A 16,200-nucleotide genomic window follows, 5' to 3' on the forward strand; every position below is an offset into this window, starting at 1 on the left:
GGAAGTAACCACCTTCCTGACCATTTTTTCATCTCATGATGTCTTCTGTCTAGGCTGTAGACCACTCTGATTTTAGCCACATGATAACAGGTGTGGGCAAAAGCTGGTCATACTACCTCAAGACATGAGCTGATAACTATAGGAAAAAAAACCCATCTTGACCTAGATCACCTAGTAAAACGCTTAAATGCAAAGGGAGCAAGTCCTCAGAGTTCAGTAAATTCCAGAGTTTGCATAAACAAATCCTTTATGAACTGAAAGACTACGCATTTTGTTGACTGCCATGAGAAATCATTATTTTTACGTGGCTTTTAGACCAAATCTGTGCAATTATGCAAACTTTTGCATTTGCAGAGGCATCATGAGCTATTATCACCATTTCTATAACGTGTGATTTTTTTGCCAGAAGGACACCATATCATTAATTCTGTACCCTCTCTAAATGCAGCAATTATCTACCAAAGAGATATTCTGCACCACACATCAAGGATATTTTCACCTTCCCACCCTCCAGTGCTGTTGCTGGGCAAAGGAGGAGAAGTCACCATTACCCTTTAAGGAGACATGGTCAAGAAGAGTCCCCAGTACAACCTCAACCGTTCTTTAAAAAAAAATTAAGCAATAATAAATTATTATAAGTAGGCCTTCACTGACTGTGTTATTTGCCATTAAATCGTGCACATTATATGTATATAACCTATAAAATTTTCAGATTAAATATTCAGTTTAGCACAGAGCACACGCAAGATTAACCAACAGCAGCATTCCTCAGGTGCCGACTTGGACCAGGCTCATGTGCTTCCTTTTTTATGTAAAATATTCCTTGTATCAGAGATGCATGAGCCCTTGAGTAATAAACTCTTGCTCTCCACTAAAGGAGGCAAACTGTAGCTAAGTAGTGTAAGAAAGCCTCTGCAAGAAAGGCATTTTTCAATAGAGATGCCAGCAAAAGGTAACGGGCTTCTCCCTGCTCAGTATTTTGTATTGGAGAGGGAACCAATGTTTGTGGTACCCAACAAGCTCTGTCACAACAGCTCCCACACTCCTCCTAAACCCCAGGGACTTCTCACCACTTTGGGTGACCAGGAGGCAGCATGTCCCAAAGAAGATCTGCCTTCATTTTGGGACCACGGCGCAGAGCTGAGCAGAGTGACCTGTCTGTCTCAACAGGCCCTCAAAGGACCACAAAACTGCCAGTCAAGAGTGATTCAGCCCACTCGTGGTGGGCTCAGGCAGAGAGACACCCAAATCCCGATAATGAGGAAGTGATTTGTGGTACTAAAAATGTGTGAGATAGGAGCTTTCATTTTACATCAGCATTTTGTCAGTCCTTTGAATATGAACAATAAAAAGTCCTTTTATTTTGCATAAAAAAGCTATTTTTGCTGAATGTAAATACATTAGCTTTCAGGTTCTTCCCCACTAACACTTCCAGGAAGACAAATTTTTCACAGCTTTCACCTTTTTTCCTGCTTGGAAAGAGAGGGAAAAGGCTAGATCCTATTTAGAAACTTAAATTAGGAGGAGTAGACTCCAGCTCCTGTAGTGGCATACAGATTCTTTATTTTAATAAACCCCAAATTCTACCAAGAAAAACATTGTGGCTATATAAAATGAATCAAAGGCCAAGTACCATCTCACCACTGTTGTTTTGTTAGTGCTGAGAAGCTCAGTCCACGGGAGCTCAACACATGCTAATGCAGACCATGTGGATATATTCAGAAAAGAGCAAAAGGAGACTGCAGTGTTATAGTAAGAGGTCGCACCACCCTGGAGGTAACGAATGCAAAATCAGAGAAGCCGCTCATTTTGAATAGGAAAGCTGAGTTCCATTGCTGTCTTCCCCCTCTCCCTCCTCTTTATATTATTTTTTAAATCAATCAATTAAGAATGTGTTGAATCTCATTTAAATAAGAGCAGAATATTTGGAGCTACCTAACTGTGCAAGCAATGTAGCTAAGCCTCTGTGCCACACGGCTTGTTAAATTAGATGCATTCACCCAGAAGGCCCTCAGCATCTAATTCTTGACCTATTGAAGCTGATGGAGGTCTGCCAATGACTTCAAGTAGGCCAGGATTTCACTCCAGAAACCTCGGATCTCATCATTCACAAAGAAAATGCTGACTTGGAATGCTAAAGTAAATTTTGTACAGCATGCTGTCACTGCTAACAGTGATTACAAACAGCCATTAGCACAGCATCAGCAAGACTGACTTCTGAATAGATGTGCAGTCAACTTCTCACCGTGCTCTATCGTGAAAAAAAGAATCACAAGTGAAAAGTGATTTACAAAAAAAGTGAACACTTGAAAAAAATCTAAATACACATTTTCATTTGCTTGCTGAATTTTTAATTCTAGCTTTATATTGCTGAAGTGCTTGAACTGCCTTGTGATATTTTGAGAGCATTATTTCACCTGCAAAATTTTGTTAAAATGCTGCCCGTGTTAAAGAGGTTGTGATGTCATCCCCACTATGACTGTAATTCAAACTGATAATAAACAAGCAGCCTCTCCTATACGTTCGGTCAAAATAACCGCCAAATGAAAGGTACTTGCTAAGACACCCAAAATGTTGGGAGAGGCCCTTTACCCCACAGGGAGGTCTCCTTGGTAGTTTCTTGCCAGGGTCCTACATCCCAAAGGTGAGGGAGATGAATAAACAGTCCACCATAAGACCATCCTTAGGTTCCTCATCTGCGTAGCTACGGCATAGCTACATTACAATCAAATCTATACCTCAAAACATTAGCAGGACAGTGAACTTCATTTATCTTTTTAACAATGTAATTAATTAACTTTGTCTGATGGTGCAGTAAACATTTACGTACATATTAAATTTTATGGGCAGTACCCCCAGAAACTGGAAAAATTGTTGTCATGAGTAAAATCATACGAATAAGGGTTTGTAGGTTGTGTGTTAAGTTTCAGTGTTGTTTTTTAGCCATAGGGGTAGCAAAATTCAAATGGAAAATAGAAGCAGCATTTTAAAATAGCATGTGCAATTTCACTCTTTCTACATTTTAATCTAGAGTTGCAATGGGATAGATTGCACATTGCTTTACAAAGTCCATGGTTACTGAGATTGGTAAGAATGTAAATTCTCTAGTCCAGTTTACACTTAACAGCTTTGCCATACTCGGGAGTCCTTTATTGACCTTGCAGAATAAGCAGAATCATAGAATCTTTTAGGTTGGAAATGACGTTTAAGATCAGGACCAATTATAAACCTAGTACTATCAAGTCTACCACCAAACTGTGCCACTAAGACAGATCTACCACTGAAGAATGTAGTGAATTAAGTAGTTCCTACTTTGAACAAATACACCAGATATTAACAATTAAGTCTAATCAAAAGCATTATAAATTTTATATCTGTAATCTATGTTTCTATTGATTTATAGCCTGTTTCGCTACTTTCACTACACAAAGGACAGATCCCAAATAACTGAGATCAGTTCAAACAAACCAATCTTTGCAGGGAAGACCTCTGTAGCACTAACTGCCATGCTCAAGAACATATTAAAATGTTTTCCAGTATTATTTAAAATCAATATAATTTGTTTCCAGCAATTCTCAGCAGCGAAATGCATTACCCACAGAACAGCAGTGCCAAGCAGCCTCCCAGACATAAACGATTGGACATTTTCAGTTCAATAAACATAAAATAATAAGTGATTGATTCACATTTGCCTGCAATTGTTTGACATTTACTAGTATTTCTGGTTCACCTGTCTGAGCACTTTCCAAGCAAACCCTTTCAGTGAGGCTGACTCCAAGGCTGGGCAGGAAACCACCAGTCTGGAGCAGAGAATGACGGAGCCTCCTGACTCAGTTCTGGGAAGTGCTTGAAAGCAGAGAACTTGAAGGGGACACAGCCAAATCTTTACCAAACATGAGGACTACAAGTCCCATAAGTTGCTGTTGCTCCTTCTAGGCAGTTACTTACCTGAGCACAAAGGACCCCCAGTGATGGGAGCTGGTCCCAGTAGAAACAGTGGTGCTGTGAGCTGCTGCATCCAAATACCTCATTCCTCCTCCTTTTCTCCAGCAGCTGATCACAGAGCCACGAAAGGGAAGGAGAGGCGAAAGTAAAGGAAGGACCACAAAAGCAGAAACTCTGATGCCTCTGTTGTTCCGTGACATCTCATTAAGAGGTTTCCCTGACCCACTTCTCATCACTATACCTGAGGTTTCGTGGGTCTCTCTCACCCCTGCGCCTCTCAGACCCCCATTCCTACCTGCCGGGACTAACCAGATCAGTGTCAGGCAGGTCGCCACTGCCACAGGAGGGCTGCTCCAGCTCTGCATGGGATGGCACCCATGGGTGCTGCAGGCTCATTCTTGGCCGCAAGAGGGGAAGACCAGCTCAGCCAGGGGCCGGAGGCTGCCCAAGCCCTTCTCTGCCTGCCCGTGCTGAGGGTCATCTGAAGACTTCCAGATGCCTCCTCTCTCTTATTCCTCTTCCAGCTGGCCTTCTCCCACTAGTGCCCGCTGCAGAGAATGAGGCACCCTGGAAAATGGGGGGAGCGCTAATTGACTCACTTCTGCACCCATTAGTCTCCTGTTAAAAGCTAGGGGGGGAGAGAGAGAGAGAGAGAGAAGAAGCCATGGAGAAATTTCCTGAGATGCATGCTCCCTTCCCAAATCCATCTTTGCTCATTCTGACCTGTGCCATTAGCTTTTACTATGTGCATACATTTTCTCAGGCAGAACAGGGAGAGCCCCTGCATGTTGCTATGATTAAACACGACCCATGAGCATCTCTCCAGCATGCTGCAAGGAAGAAATGGCATTTTCCAAAAAGGTTTAAAGCTACACCATATTGCTGCCTGATGGATGTATTATGGAGAGCAAGCAGAGTATATGACGCCACACTAGCTGGAAGTTGCACTCATACACTACGTCTCAGCAATGAAAGTGCAGGTCACTGCTATTTGAGGGAGGATGAAAGCCTTTTTATCTGAAAGTCAGGATTACAAGACTGGATAGACATTCTTTTAACAGGTTTAATCATTAAGCCTTGTTGCCTTTAGAGTAGAGGGGAGGTCAGGCTATAGTTCTTTAAAATGATAATGTATTGTAAAAGCACTTAAATAAGACATTCTTTTTACATTTTGGACCCTATGCATGGTAACTCAAGCCACCTACAGTAATATTTATCAAGACATGTTTTTAAGAAGCAGTGAGACAGAGAAATTGCTCCATAATCTGTGTTGTATACCAATTTACAGCCTAAAACACACAAATAATGAAGCAGGGGAGTACAGTTTCCGGATGGTGACAGTTCCAGGAGCTATTCCTGAAGAGAACAAATTGCTTCAGCCCACCACTGTAAGTACCTTCCAGAGCAAATTATAGGGATTTTTAAGAAATCGTATTTACTCCAAATATCCCTTCAAACACTTGGCATAAAAGACCATAATAGGGTTTTATAGCTGTCACAGTCTACCAGGTCAAAAATCCATTAAAACATCCAAAGCTTAAATATTCATACGTATGATGGATCACCATGGGGTGTACTATTGAGTAAATAATGTGTGCTTTAAACATTTTCTAAATAAAGGTTTACACAAGAGACTCGGTAGCTTTGAAGTAGCCATTATATACTTTCATATCAATTTTCGTGTTTCCATGACAACTGCTTTACTTTTTCACTACTAACAAAACCTGGCACAGTGTTCCTTCCAAGTTTGGTGGAAGTGTTAACCAAATATCGCTACATCATTAACAGCCACTACTAATGAGCTCTCAAGACAGCTCAGAATGTAAGTTAAACATTATAGTCTTCAGACCTCATGATAGCCCAGCATGCCCATTAAATATTGCAATCTGTAATCTTCTTTATAATGACTGTTGGGAGATTTTTGTAAGCAAATGTACTCAGCGTTGAGTACAGAAAGATTGATTGCTTATTGTTGCTGCTGGTTTTGACCCTAGAATTCATTTTCCTGTTTTTTTTTTCTTTTTTCCCCCAATAAGTTTTGCTTTCTGTCCTCAAGTAGCTGAGTTGGCCATATTTTCAGGGTGTTTATTTACCAGCCACTTCACCAGCAGGAGTGGATACTTGCTGAACATCTTATAAGATTTAACTGTCAGTGATACATGCCAACACTTTGGAGAACCTAATGAAACACAGGCCAGATCAAGGATTAATTGAAACAATGAGAGGCTTCCCATAGATGTCAAAAAAACACTGGAGAAACAAAACTGAAGTTTCCTTGCCTTTTGCTGAAAGACATTCCATCTTGTGTGAAAAATGACCAATACTTTTCAAGCAATGCTAGCTTTGAACATATATAATATTTCAAAAATATCTTGAAAGCTTTACATTTTAATAAACAGTCCATACATCAAATTTTTATTAATATGTTTTTAAAAGGAGAGTAGATAAATAACAGTATGAGTCAGATCCTCAAGCAGGCATAAATCATCATAGCTCCATTGGTTTCAATTTATACTGCCTGTGAAAAAGTCTCTCTATACCTTTCTGGAATCACACAGTGAATTCATCATCCCCAAGTAATTAAGGATTTAATTTAATTATCTGTTAATCTCTTCATTTTATGACTGTATTCTGAAGGATGGCAAGAACTATGGAAAACTATTGGAGGGGATGTTAACAGTAAGTACAACGTAAATCATGATTTTGATATATCCATAAATACTGAGCAAGTTAATTCCGAGAGTTAAGTGGAAGAAGGGAGTGTGCGCCATATCATAGACATATAATCTCCTGCATAAATATATTATAGCTTATTACAAATGCACACTCTACACGATAAAAAGTCTACCCCTTTTGTTTTAATCCCAACCATAAATGTCCGCTTTGAGATTTGGACGTGCTTCTATCCAGAATAGTTTGAAGCAGGAAAAAAGAAACAGTAGCATTTAAAACTGACATTTGCTTCTGCAGAATTTAATTTTGAGGTATATTATCTGAAATATCAGGTATCACAATGACGGAACAGGGACAAATGCTTTAGGGAGAAAATGCATCAATTAAAGGATGCTTAATAGCCTGCAGTTTAATAGCTTTTACAAATAGGAGGTAAAGGACAAAGTGTTCAGCTGCACAACACAGCTATAGGCAAATAAAATATTTCTATCCAAGAAGGACATTTTGTCTCTTACAACTAATCTGCTCCCAGGGCCCATTTAAGTACCATGCTCTGACTACAGTAATTATCTCACGTCACTTAATATGATCTAATGTCTACTTATGCTTAATGGATATATTTTAATTTCTGAGGAAATCACGCCTGTTTACACAAATGAAACTTGTATGATGATTAAAATATAAATTTCATTCATGCAAAAACACTTTTCAACAAACAGAACTGTAAATAGGGAAATTATTTCTATTTGAAGGCAGACTTAAAAAAATGTGGAAATCCTCTACTATTCCACGTCCTGACTATAAATTGCTGCACATTATGGAAATCAACCATTTCTCAACATTGATGGCATCTCAAAACAAAGTTAATTTTAAATACTCAAATCAGTATTAGCAGGAAGTAAGTCAACAGATTTTCAGATCAGAGAAAATATACATTATTTAACTGACGATGCAAGATAACATATGTAACTTAATTAATTTACTGGTATCAGAGACCCTTCTTCTGAAAAAATACAAATAAATTTATTTAATAACTTTAAAATTACTTTTAAAATTAGTACTATTTGTGTCATATTTAACAATGAGAAAAACTGAAAAACAAGAAAGCCCATAAAAAACAGTTTATAAGGCATCAGAGAGATGCCCATTTCACTTGTTGCCCCAAATTAACTTCATGTTTTGTAAAGAATCATCTGTTGAATTTCTCTGCGGTCTTATTTTGAAATGTGTAAGACATGCAATTGTTTATAAAGTACATATGGCTTTCAATTGTTATTTAATTCATTTCATCATCATGCTAGAATCCAGTTCTACATGGGCTTTAAGCACATTCCATACAGTTCAGCTCCACAATACATCTCAGCTCTAAAATACAGCCTGGGGGAAATAGGATGGTTATATGTTTTTATTATTTATCCACCCTTAAATGGCATTTTTAAAGGCCACAAAGGAAATCAGTATCTTGTAGTTTCCCCAAAGATTTTTACTGTATAAATGTTGTTTCAAATTCTCTAAAACTTTTCTCAAAAGTCAAATTAATCTGTATTCTTAATGCCTAGAAATTTGTGATGATGCAACGCATCTGCAAAACAATAAACATACAATCAAACCCTGAATTGAAAAGTCTGATCAAATAACATGCATGCAGCAGGACAACTTGTCAACAAACACCAAAATCATCTGCTTGTAATTTATTTTTCACCACTGCAATCTTTTCTAATAGACTAATGCATATTTTTCACTCACCCTCCATAATTTTTTTAATCTCTTCACTCTGGACAATTTGGATTTGTTCATCTCTGATGTCTGCAGGTCTAATATGTATCCTATATGGCTGTAACTATATTCCAAAACCAGCCGGGTGCCTAAAAAGAGCAGAGTGATAGATATTCTCGAAAACAGGCACTCCCTGGCTTTTAATGCTGCTTCCAATAACCACACAGTTCACAGCTCAGCATAAAGTAACCAATAGCCGAACATGACATTAAAAAAAAACAAAAACAAAATCCCTCCTTTGAGATCATAGAGGGAGAAGTCTTGATCCATCCAATACTTGATTTAGGTCAGTGAAAAAAAAGATGCTATTATGTCAGCCATCCAACTTTAAGAAGACTTGTGAGCTGACAGTCATGGCACTTTAAAGCACTGTCATGATGAGTCTTTACAAAAGGATTGTTTTAATCCTATATAAAAGAATTAAGAAAGCTACTTAAAATATATGAAAATCATATGATATTACAAAAATGTCTGCAATGTGCTGCAATAGAATTATGTTGAGAAATAGTTCAAGCAGTGTTTTGTACTTTATTTTTGTGGTTTCCTAAGGATGTGAGGTTTACAGGATGGTGTGAATGTGCATTATCTGCCTTTCCTCCAAAACAATTTTTAACCCTTTCTCCCATTTGAAATAAAAATAAAATTAAAATCATACAAAATGGAAGTCTCGGAGATGCTAATTTTTAAGTTTAACAAGTATAAATTAATGACTCAAGAAATTATACTGGTTCTTATTCTAAAGGAAAGGTGGCAGTGAGAGAATCTATCCAGAAGAGAGATCCCACGGACTGTACAAACCGTGATGAAATTTTGATCACAGTTCATATTATCCAGCTCACAAATTGCTATAAGAGAGAAGAGCTATTTCACTTTATTGTCCATACATCTGGGCCTTTACGTTCCCTTTTATAATTCCAGGAAACAGAAAAGAAAGCAGAAGGTGTGTGAAATACATCTCTTTGGTAAAATATAAAATAACCCCACCATATTTCAAGTCCATTTCTGGAATGAGAAAATAAATTTGTTTGACAAACACTAGAATTTATTTTGGGCTGCTACAACTTCAAAGATGATCTTCTCTGGTGCTCTGTTGTGCAATGAGCCATCTCTACAGATGTGCTGTCATAGAGGATGTCCTTTTTAAGTGTCAGCTCTAATTTAAAGAGTGGTAATGTAACAATCCAGGTGGCTGCAAGGCAGTCATTCAGCAGAGATACGTAAAAATGTTTTTCTTGAAATATCTAGTATAGTGAGTGGCTGTATCCACAAGAGTAAAGGAGCGACCACCACTTTCTCATGCGAATGATACTACTTCCTTTGTCACATTGCGCTGCCCTAGACCTTGATCTTGGTGTTATGGCAGCACAGACAATTTCTCTTCCCATCTTAAAATACTGTGCTGATTGCACTTGATCAGATTATACTTCATGTAAGGCCACAGTTGATATTAATGGTCAACATTGATGCAGCACTTACAAAACTAGCTTTCTCTTCCTCTACAAAGAAAGGTTTAGACAGAAGTGTTGTGGGTCTGAAACTGCAAGATTCTACTCATGCAGTGCATCATTATTTACACAGCATAGTAAATATCCCTTACAGGGATGTGCATTGACCAGTAATTCAGAACCTGACACATACTTTCTAATGGTCATGAGATGTATCGTTAAATGCAAAGCTCTATTTCAAACATGGGTACCAAGATTAGTTGACACCAAGAACAGTTATTTATTATACTATTTCAAGAAGTGACAGCCTAGTCCTAGGGATCTATTTGATCATTTTATTCTCACATTTTATGATGAAGTCCTAATGTTGTTCCACTAGGATCATTCCCATTTATTTTAATGACAGTAGCATCTGAGCATTGTTTAATAAAGAATAAAAGTGACTCGTGTCTTGTTTTTATCTAAAACGATAACCCATAAGATTTTCTGTAACCACTTCATCCTCCCCCCCTTAGTAATCAGCTTCTCAGTTATCTAGCAACAGGATTCCAAATTTTAATCTTTCAGACTTAATTTTCAATCAGTCTCACAACAGGCTCTTAATCTGCCTGCCATTGACAAGACAGATAAGAATATTTCCAATTCCTAAGTGTTTATTGTTAGTTAGATAATTTTATGACTATATAGATGTAAGAGAATTTCTAGAAACTCTTCCTGATACTATCTGGTGTACTAAGGAACAAAGCACTTGCAGTTAAGCAAAATGCAGACAAGCAATTTTATGGGAGCAAACACACCAGCTGCAGGTGCAGTTGCATGACTTCTGCATGCAACTGTGTCTCTGACCAAAAAGGGGACTGAGAGCTTTATGCTAACATGTGCCTGCCCAGTAGAACCTGAGCCACTGTCTTAATGATGTGCTCCTCCTCTTTACCTTTGTTTATGCTCCATTGGGCACCTATAGCTGAAGATGCATTTTCCTAGATTCCAGTGATACTCAAAAATAAATGAAGTCATTCCTTGAACTGGTTCTTCTATGCACTAGAAGAATCTGCTTTATATTTTTTTGCCCTTAAATCATGGACATGAGTTTTTGGTTTTATGTATTATAATAAATGAAATTGTTCAAGACATTCTTTTCACTTGGCATGATCAAGGCTTATAAATAGAACTGCACATCCAGGCCAAGGTCAAGCCAAATGTGACTCTGTCCTGTGGCTTTCTTCTTTGTGGTTTGAATTTTATGGTTAGAAGCCAAGAAAAGCGGTTCTTCTGAATTAAACCCACTTCAAAATAATTTAAAATACTTTCACCAATTTATAGGCTTTTTGACATAGCAATCTGCCAAAAAGTGGCTTCCAAAACATTTTTACCATGGTTTTGGGATTAAATCCTATTTCATAAATGAACTGGCATAGTTCATCCACCACACTTATTACACTGACAGACATACTCCAGGAAAACAGCTTCTCCCTAGATTTAAGAAGTCTGAAACCCACAAATGTCAATGCACTGGCATTTCCAAGGTATTGCTACCAAGGTGAGAGAACTGGAGCAAGTCAGAGTAGAGCTCAGCTATTAATGACCAAATGACTCTCTCATGCTCCAGCTGCTTTCCATAAACTCTGACCTCAAAATCAAATTCTCCTTAGGTTCTTACAGATCATTCTGCAGTAGTAATTTTCGTCTTTTGTTTGTTTTCATGGGTTATACATTAACATGCTCTTTGTGATATCCAGCAATAACTGCTGCTGCAGGTTTTGTTGTTTTGCTTCCAATTAGGTGAGATGCTCAACTTTTACCCAATAACTTAGTGAAACATAATGGAGTAAAACCATCCCACAACATTTACTGCAAGCTCAAAATCTCACCTCAGCTGCATTTACGGAGAGCAACAGTGCCGTGTGTTCCTGGAAGTATACTCGGGTTCCTATAGCAGATCTCAAAGTAACAGAAGAGGAAGAAGATTTGATTGTACTAACCAAACACAGGATTATAAGCTACTAGTGTGGAAGGCAGTGAAAAATGTATCATCTGCAATGCAAGGGATCATTGGGGAAGTCTCTGCTTTCCAGTAAAGACTGAAAAATATTACTAGGAAATCAGAGAATATTGCTAACATCTCATTTGGACAGCGGGTACAATTTTGGTCATTCATATTCAAGAGAAATAGAAGCAAAACTGGAACATACGCAAACAATGGCTGGCAGATGATTGGGAGAATGGTGAACGTGTCATGTGAGAGAAACTACAGGAGCCTAATTAAAGTAAGGCTAGGAGGAGATATGACTGCCATCTATAAATAAATATCTGGAAACAGAAACAGGGAAGAAATGCTACTTAAACCCAAAGTCAACACTGACACAGGACAGATGTACATAAACAAGGAAGGATAAATGTAAGCTAAAAATGAGAAGATGGTTTGTGACCATCTAGCTCTAGTGTACTTCTTTAATAAGAATAGAAAGGGAAGAAATGTTATGCAATTCTAAGATCGCAGTTGAGTAGTTTATGAGTTGGACAAGAAGATAGCCTGCAGTATGAGGGGAACAAATTACCCTGAAAAGGTGCTAAACATTTCGTATTCTGAGTAGCTGGCAAAAGAGAAGTTGACACAACTGCTTCAGGAAAGGTTTTCTAATGCAGCAAGTCATAAAATAATGATGAAAAACTTACTGAAATACATATTTCTACCACAGGGCAAAATTTGGGGATTAAATAGTGTGGGAAAGTGAATGCCAAAGTTCAACCCAGCCTTCCTTTCTCAGGTGAAGGATCCACAAAAGTCTTATTCCAAACTCGTGACCTCCCACACTGTACTCTTAAGTAACTCTCAAATAACAGAGATGTATCCTGGCCACAGTGGTCTTGTGTCTTTGTGGATTGGACCTAATGCCCAGCTGCATTGTAGGCACCTCTTCTCCCAGGGAGCATACGCAGCCCCATGAAGTGGCCTTAGGACTGCTCTAATCCTCATCATCTACCTAGTGATTCTATGATACTATGATTCTATAATTCACCTCCAAACTGCTTACAAACAGTATTTTCTGGCTGACTGCTAGTGTCAGGAGACTAATGAAGAACATGCCCATTGCCTACCCCACACCCCCCCACTGGATGGTGATTTACAGAAATAGCTAAAAATGCAGTCCTATTCACTTTTCTTCAATAATATTAACAGACAAAGCCAGGAGATACTTTTAATCACCTTAGTTCCTTGAACATTAAGAGCACGGCATCCCCCTTGGTTTTGCCAACACAACTGTTTGCAGGGTCACGCTGTGAGGTGGATCAAAAATTCATCTCTTTTACCAGGTTATTTTCAAGGCAGGTCAGTTCACTTAGCGTATTGATCTGGCTCACAGCAAGCAGTTATATTGGCAAGGAGGAAAAGCATTCCCTTCGCTGGCATTACCTTCCAGCCTCTCATTCTGGGAACTGCAGCAAACTTCTGAAACTGCCCCTTTCTCCTCAGAAACATCAAACCTCTCAGGATGAGCATCAGCAGGTTGCAAGCAAAAAGCACTGGGAAGGAGTCACCGTACAGCAGTGTAAAAGTTCAGAAGATCATTAGCAGGAGGAGATAATGTATATTTAATGGTCTGTACTATTTGCATATATATTAACTTAAATGAATACTTCAGTCACATCCACACACTACGCTAGAGAAATATTAAAGAAAAAAAAGTCCTTCCTCAAATACAAGTGTGTACACTTCCAGGCATGGAGCCTTTGCAAAAAGAAGCACCTATTGCTTAGTTATTCAAAGCCACACTCAGTGGTTGATTTCCAGTCTGCAGGAGATGTGGGAGAGACGCTTTGAAAGCAGCATGTGCTCTGGGTGGAACAAAATACTCCAAGACACCCTGCCATCTCCACTGTCTGTCACAAAATTCCCCTTTTGTTATAGATTTTATACTTTTTGCAAGCAGTGTCTTCATCAAACTCAGCTACACAGATTGTAGGGTCCCTGTATGAGGCACTTCATAAGGTCTACTTCCCTGCATTGCATATGTTCTGCATCTCAACATACATAAAAGCTGTTTAACTCGGCAAAAAAAAAAAAAGCAACAATACTTCCACATCTCCATCAGTCTGTTTAGATCCTGGTATTGTTTAGCGACACCCAATGCCTTCATGAAATTCAGCCTGAAGAGGCAAAAGCTTCTTACAGAAACTCATATTGAAGATAAATATAGCCACTAATTAATCACCATTGTGTTTTTATTTTTTTAATCAACCACCTGAAAACTTCCATTCTCACCCATGTGGCAGTTTTACAGCAACAGCAACTGCTGATATGTGCCATTTGGTTTATTGAGAAGGAAATCCTGGCTCCTTCACCAGCAGCACCAGTATTACATGACATGCTATTGCATTCAGGAACCCAACGTTTTGAACATTTGGAGTGCAGAAAGGACTAGGGGCAACATCTGAGAGAGAAGACTATGGTGTCGACTGTCTGCTTTGAGAGACAGCTGGTGAACCACTATTCTTACTTGGGAAAAAGAAGAATAAGAAAGTGAGCAGGAGAGCCGTGGACAGACAGAAACACAGACAGAAGCACAGACAGAAGCACAACTGTCTCAACTACCCTGAAAGTATATTGAGAGGCTAAATTTATTACACATCATCAAATATGTGTAGACAAGAGATCTGGGGTCCGTGGGAAGACACACTTGTCTGAGTTACCAGATCTCTCTGAGCATCTTAACTTTCCGGGTACCATTCAATCAGGCTGCCCAGGTGAACTTTCAGGACAAGCAGCTCCATGGCTGTCCTCCACTGGATTTCTGTAACTTGACTGAACTCAGAAGCTGCATAAATGTTCCACATGTAACAAAATACAATGAATTGCATTCCATCTTGTTGTAAGAAAATCCTAATTCTGTGAAATAAAACCCTTACAAAGCAGGATTAGAGAGTTAAGACATTCCTGTCAGACATTTTTCCTACCCTAGTTTAGACACTTCCAATGAAGGAGACCTGACAGCCTTTGTACACAATCCATCCCAGCCTCTACAGCTAGAAACCTAATTTTTCAAGCTCATTATTCTATGCGATGCCTACACAAGGCTTAAGGATAATTTTTGACTCTTAACAGTTACTCTTTAAAATAGAAGTTAAAAGTTAATAATAATAAAAGTTAAATAAAATAAAAGTTAAATAAAAACTGTCACTGTGTCTCCTTGTTATGGGGGTCATTAAATAATACCTGGTTTCACACTTTAAAAATTAGTTTCCGCTCATGGTGTAATATTCATTCTCAGACCTGATAACATGTTCTTTTATATAGACAGTTGCCATTTCTCTCCCTTATTAGGTACAGGTAAAGATTTCCACATAGCGTTTAATGGTGTGTTGCTCTTTAGGGGGAGTATGTTTTGCCTTTCTGTATCATGTTGCTCACTGACATTGACTGGTGATACAATACTGTGCTTTGTAGTTTTCTGCTTTTGTTTATATATCCTCTGTATATGTAGGTTGCTAGGAAAGGTAATGAGCTTCCAGCCCTGCTGTTATTTCCATAATTGTTGCTTAGCCACCTAAAGTCAATTTGTCTCCCATCATGGGAGACAAAGATTTATAAATTGAAAGATAACAAAATAGACTTAAAGAAAATACACAAGTTAGTTTCTACCCTTAACAAGATAACTTGCATTTTAGACAAACAAACATAGAATTATATAAAAACCATAGAAATATATCTAGAAATATAAAAAAATAGTAGGACAAACACAGACATAGTGATTTCAGAAGACACCAGACTTGGAGAAGACAGGTAACTTTATACAGTTAGCAGTTGCACAACCATCCCCTCAAGGTTTTTTCACCTCCTCTAAATGACAAACCCTACAAAAGAAATAGAAGTCTGATCACTGTCTCTGTTCAGACAGATTTTTCATCCAAAGTCTTCACCAAGGTGACCAATTAATGTTAATCCAGAGGGCATTTCTTGTGATCAACCATTAGCGATGCAATCAACCTATTCCATGGCCATCTACTGCTAACACATTTTGGTCATTATAAAGACAGATAATTTTGAGCTGCTAGTTGAAAGTGAAAAGCTCCTTATCCCACTCCCATAATCATCTAGACTCTGTTAGATGCAATTACTGCTAGGCGATAAGGGAGACTAAGGAGAGGGGCAGGCTGAAATATGTCCCCAAGTGCCTTAACTGTTTTGAATCTTAATTCTTTAAAATCCCTTATCATTCTAAAAATATTAGCTTTGCCACCAAAGGTGGGACTCATTTTGTGTAACACAGACATCTGCCCTGTAGAGGTCTCCATCTGAGCTAGTCATCCTGGACTCTTTTTGCAGTCAATGAAGTGCAAGTCAGCGGAGTCTCTGCCTCCT

General features: G+C 38.5%; 1 protein-coding gene across 4 annotated transcripts in view; it reads right to left on the reverse strand.

Moving 5' to 3' along the window:
- The window catches only part of DPP6 (dipeptidyl peptidase like 6), a 559,332-nt gene that overhangs the window by 312,772 nt on the left and 230,360 nt on the right, over positions 1 to 16,200 (reverse strand). Inside the window, exon 1 of one of the 4 annotated variants that reach the window (XM_054059590.1) lies at positions 8,365 to 8,490. The exons of the other annotated variants lie outside the window; for them this stretch is intronic. Within the exon in view, the coding sequence (XP_053915565.1) occupies positions 8,365 to 8,415 (51 nt within the window). The 5' untranslated portion in view covers positions 8,416 to 8,490. Of the gene's footprint in view, positions 1 to 8,364; positions 8,491 to 16,200 lie in introns of those variants that run through there. 4 annotated transcript variants of the gene reach the window in all.

This window comes from Cuculus canorus, chromosome 2, assembly GCF_017976375.1.
Source record: "Cuculus canorus isolate bCucCan1 chromosome 2, bCucCan1.pri, whole genome shotgun sequence".
Lineage (NCBI taxonomy): Eukaryota > Metazoa > Chordata > Aves > Cuculiformes > Cuculidae > Cuculus > Cuculus canorus.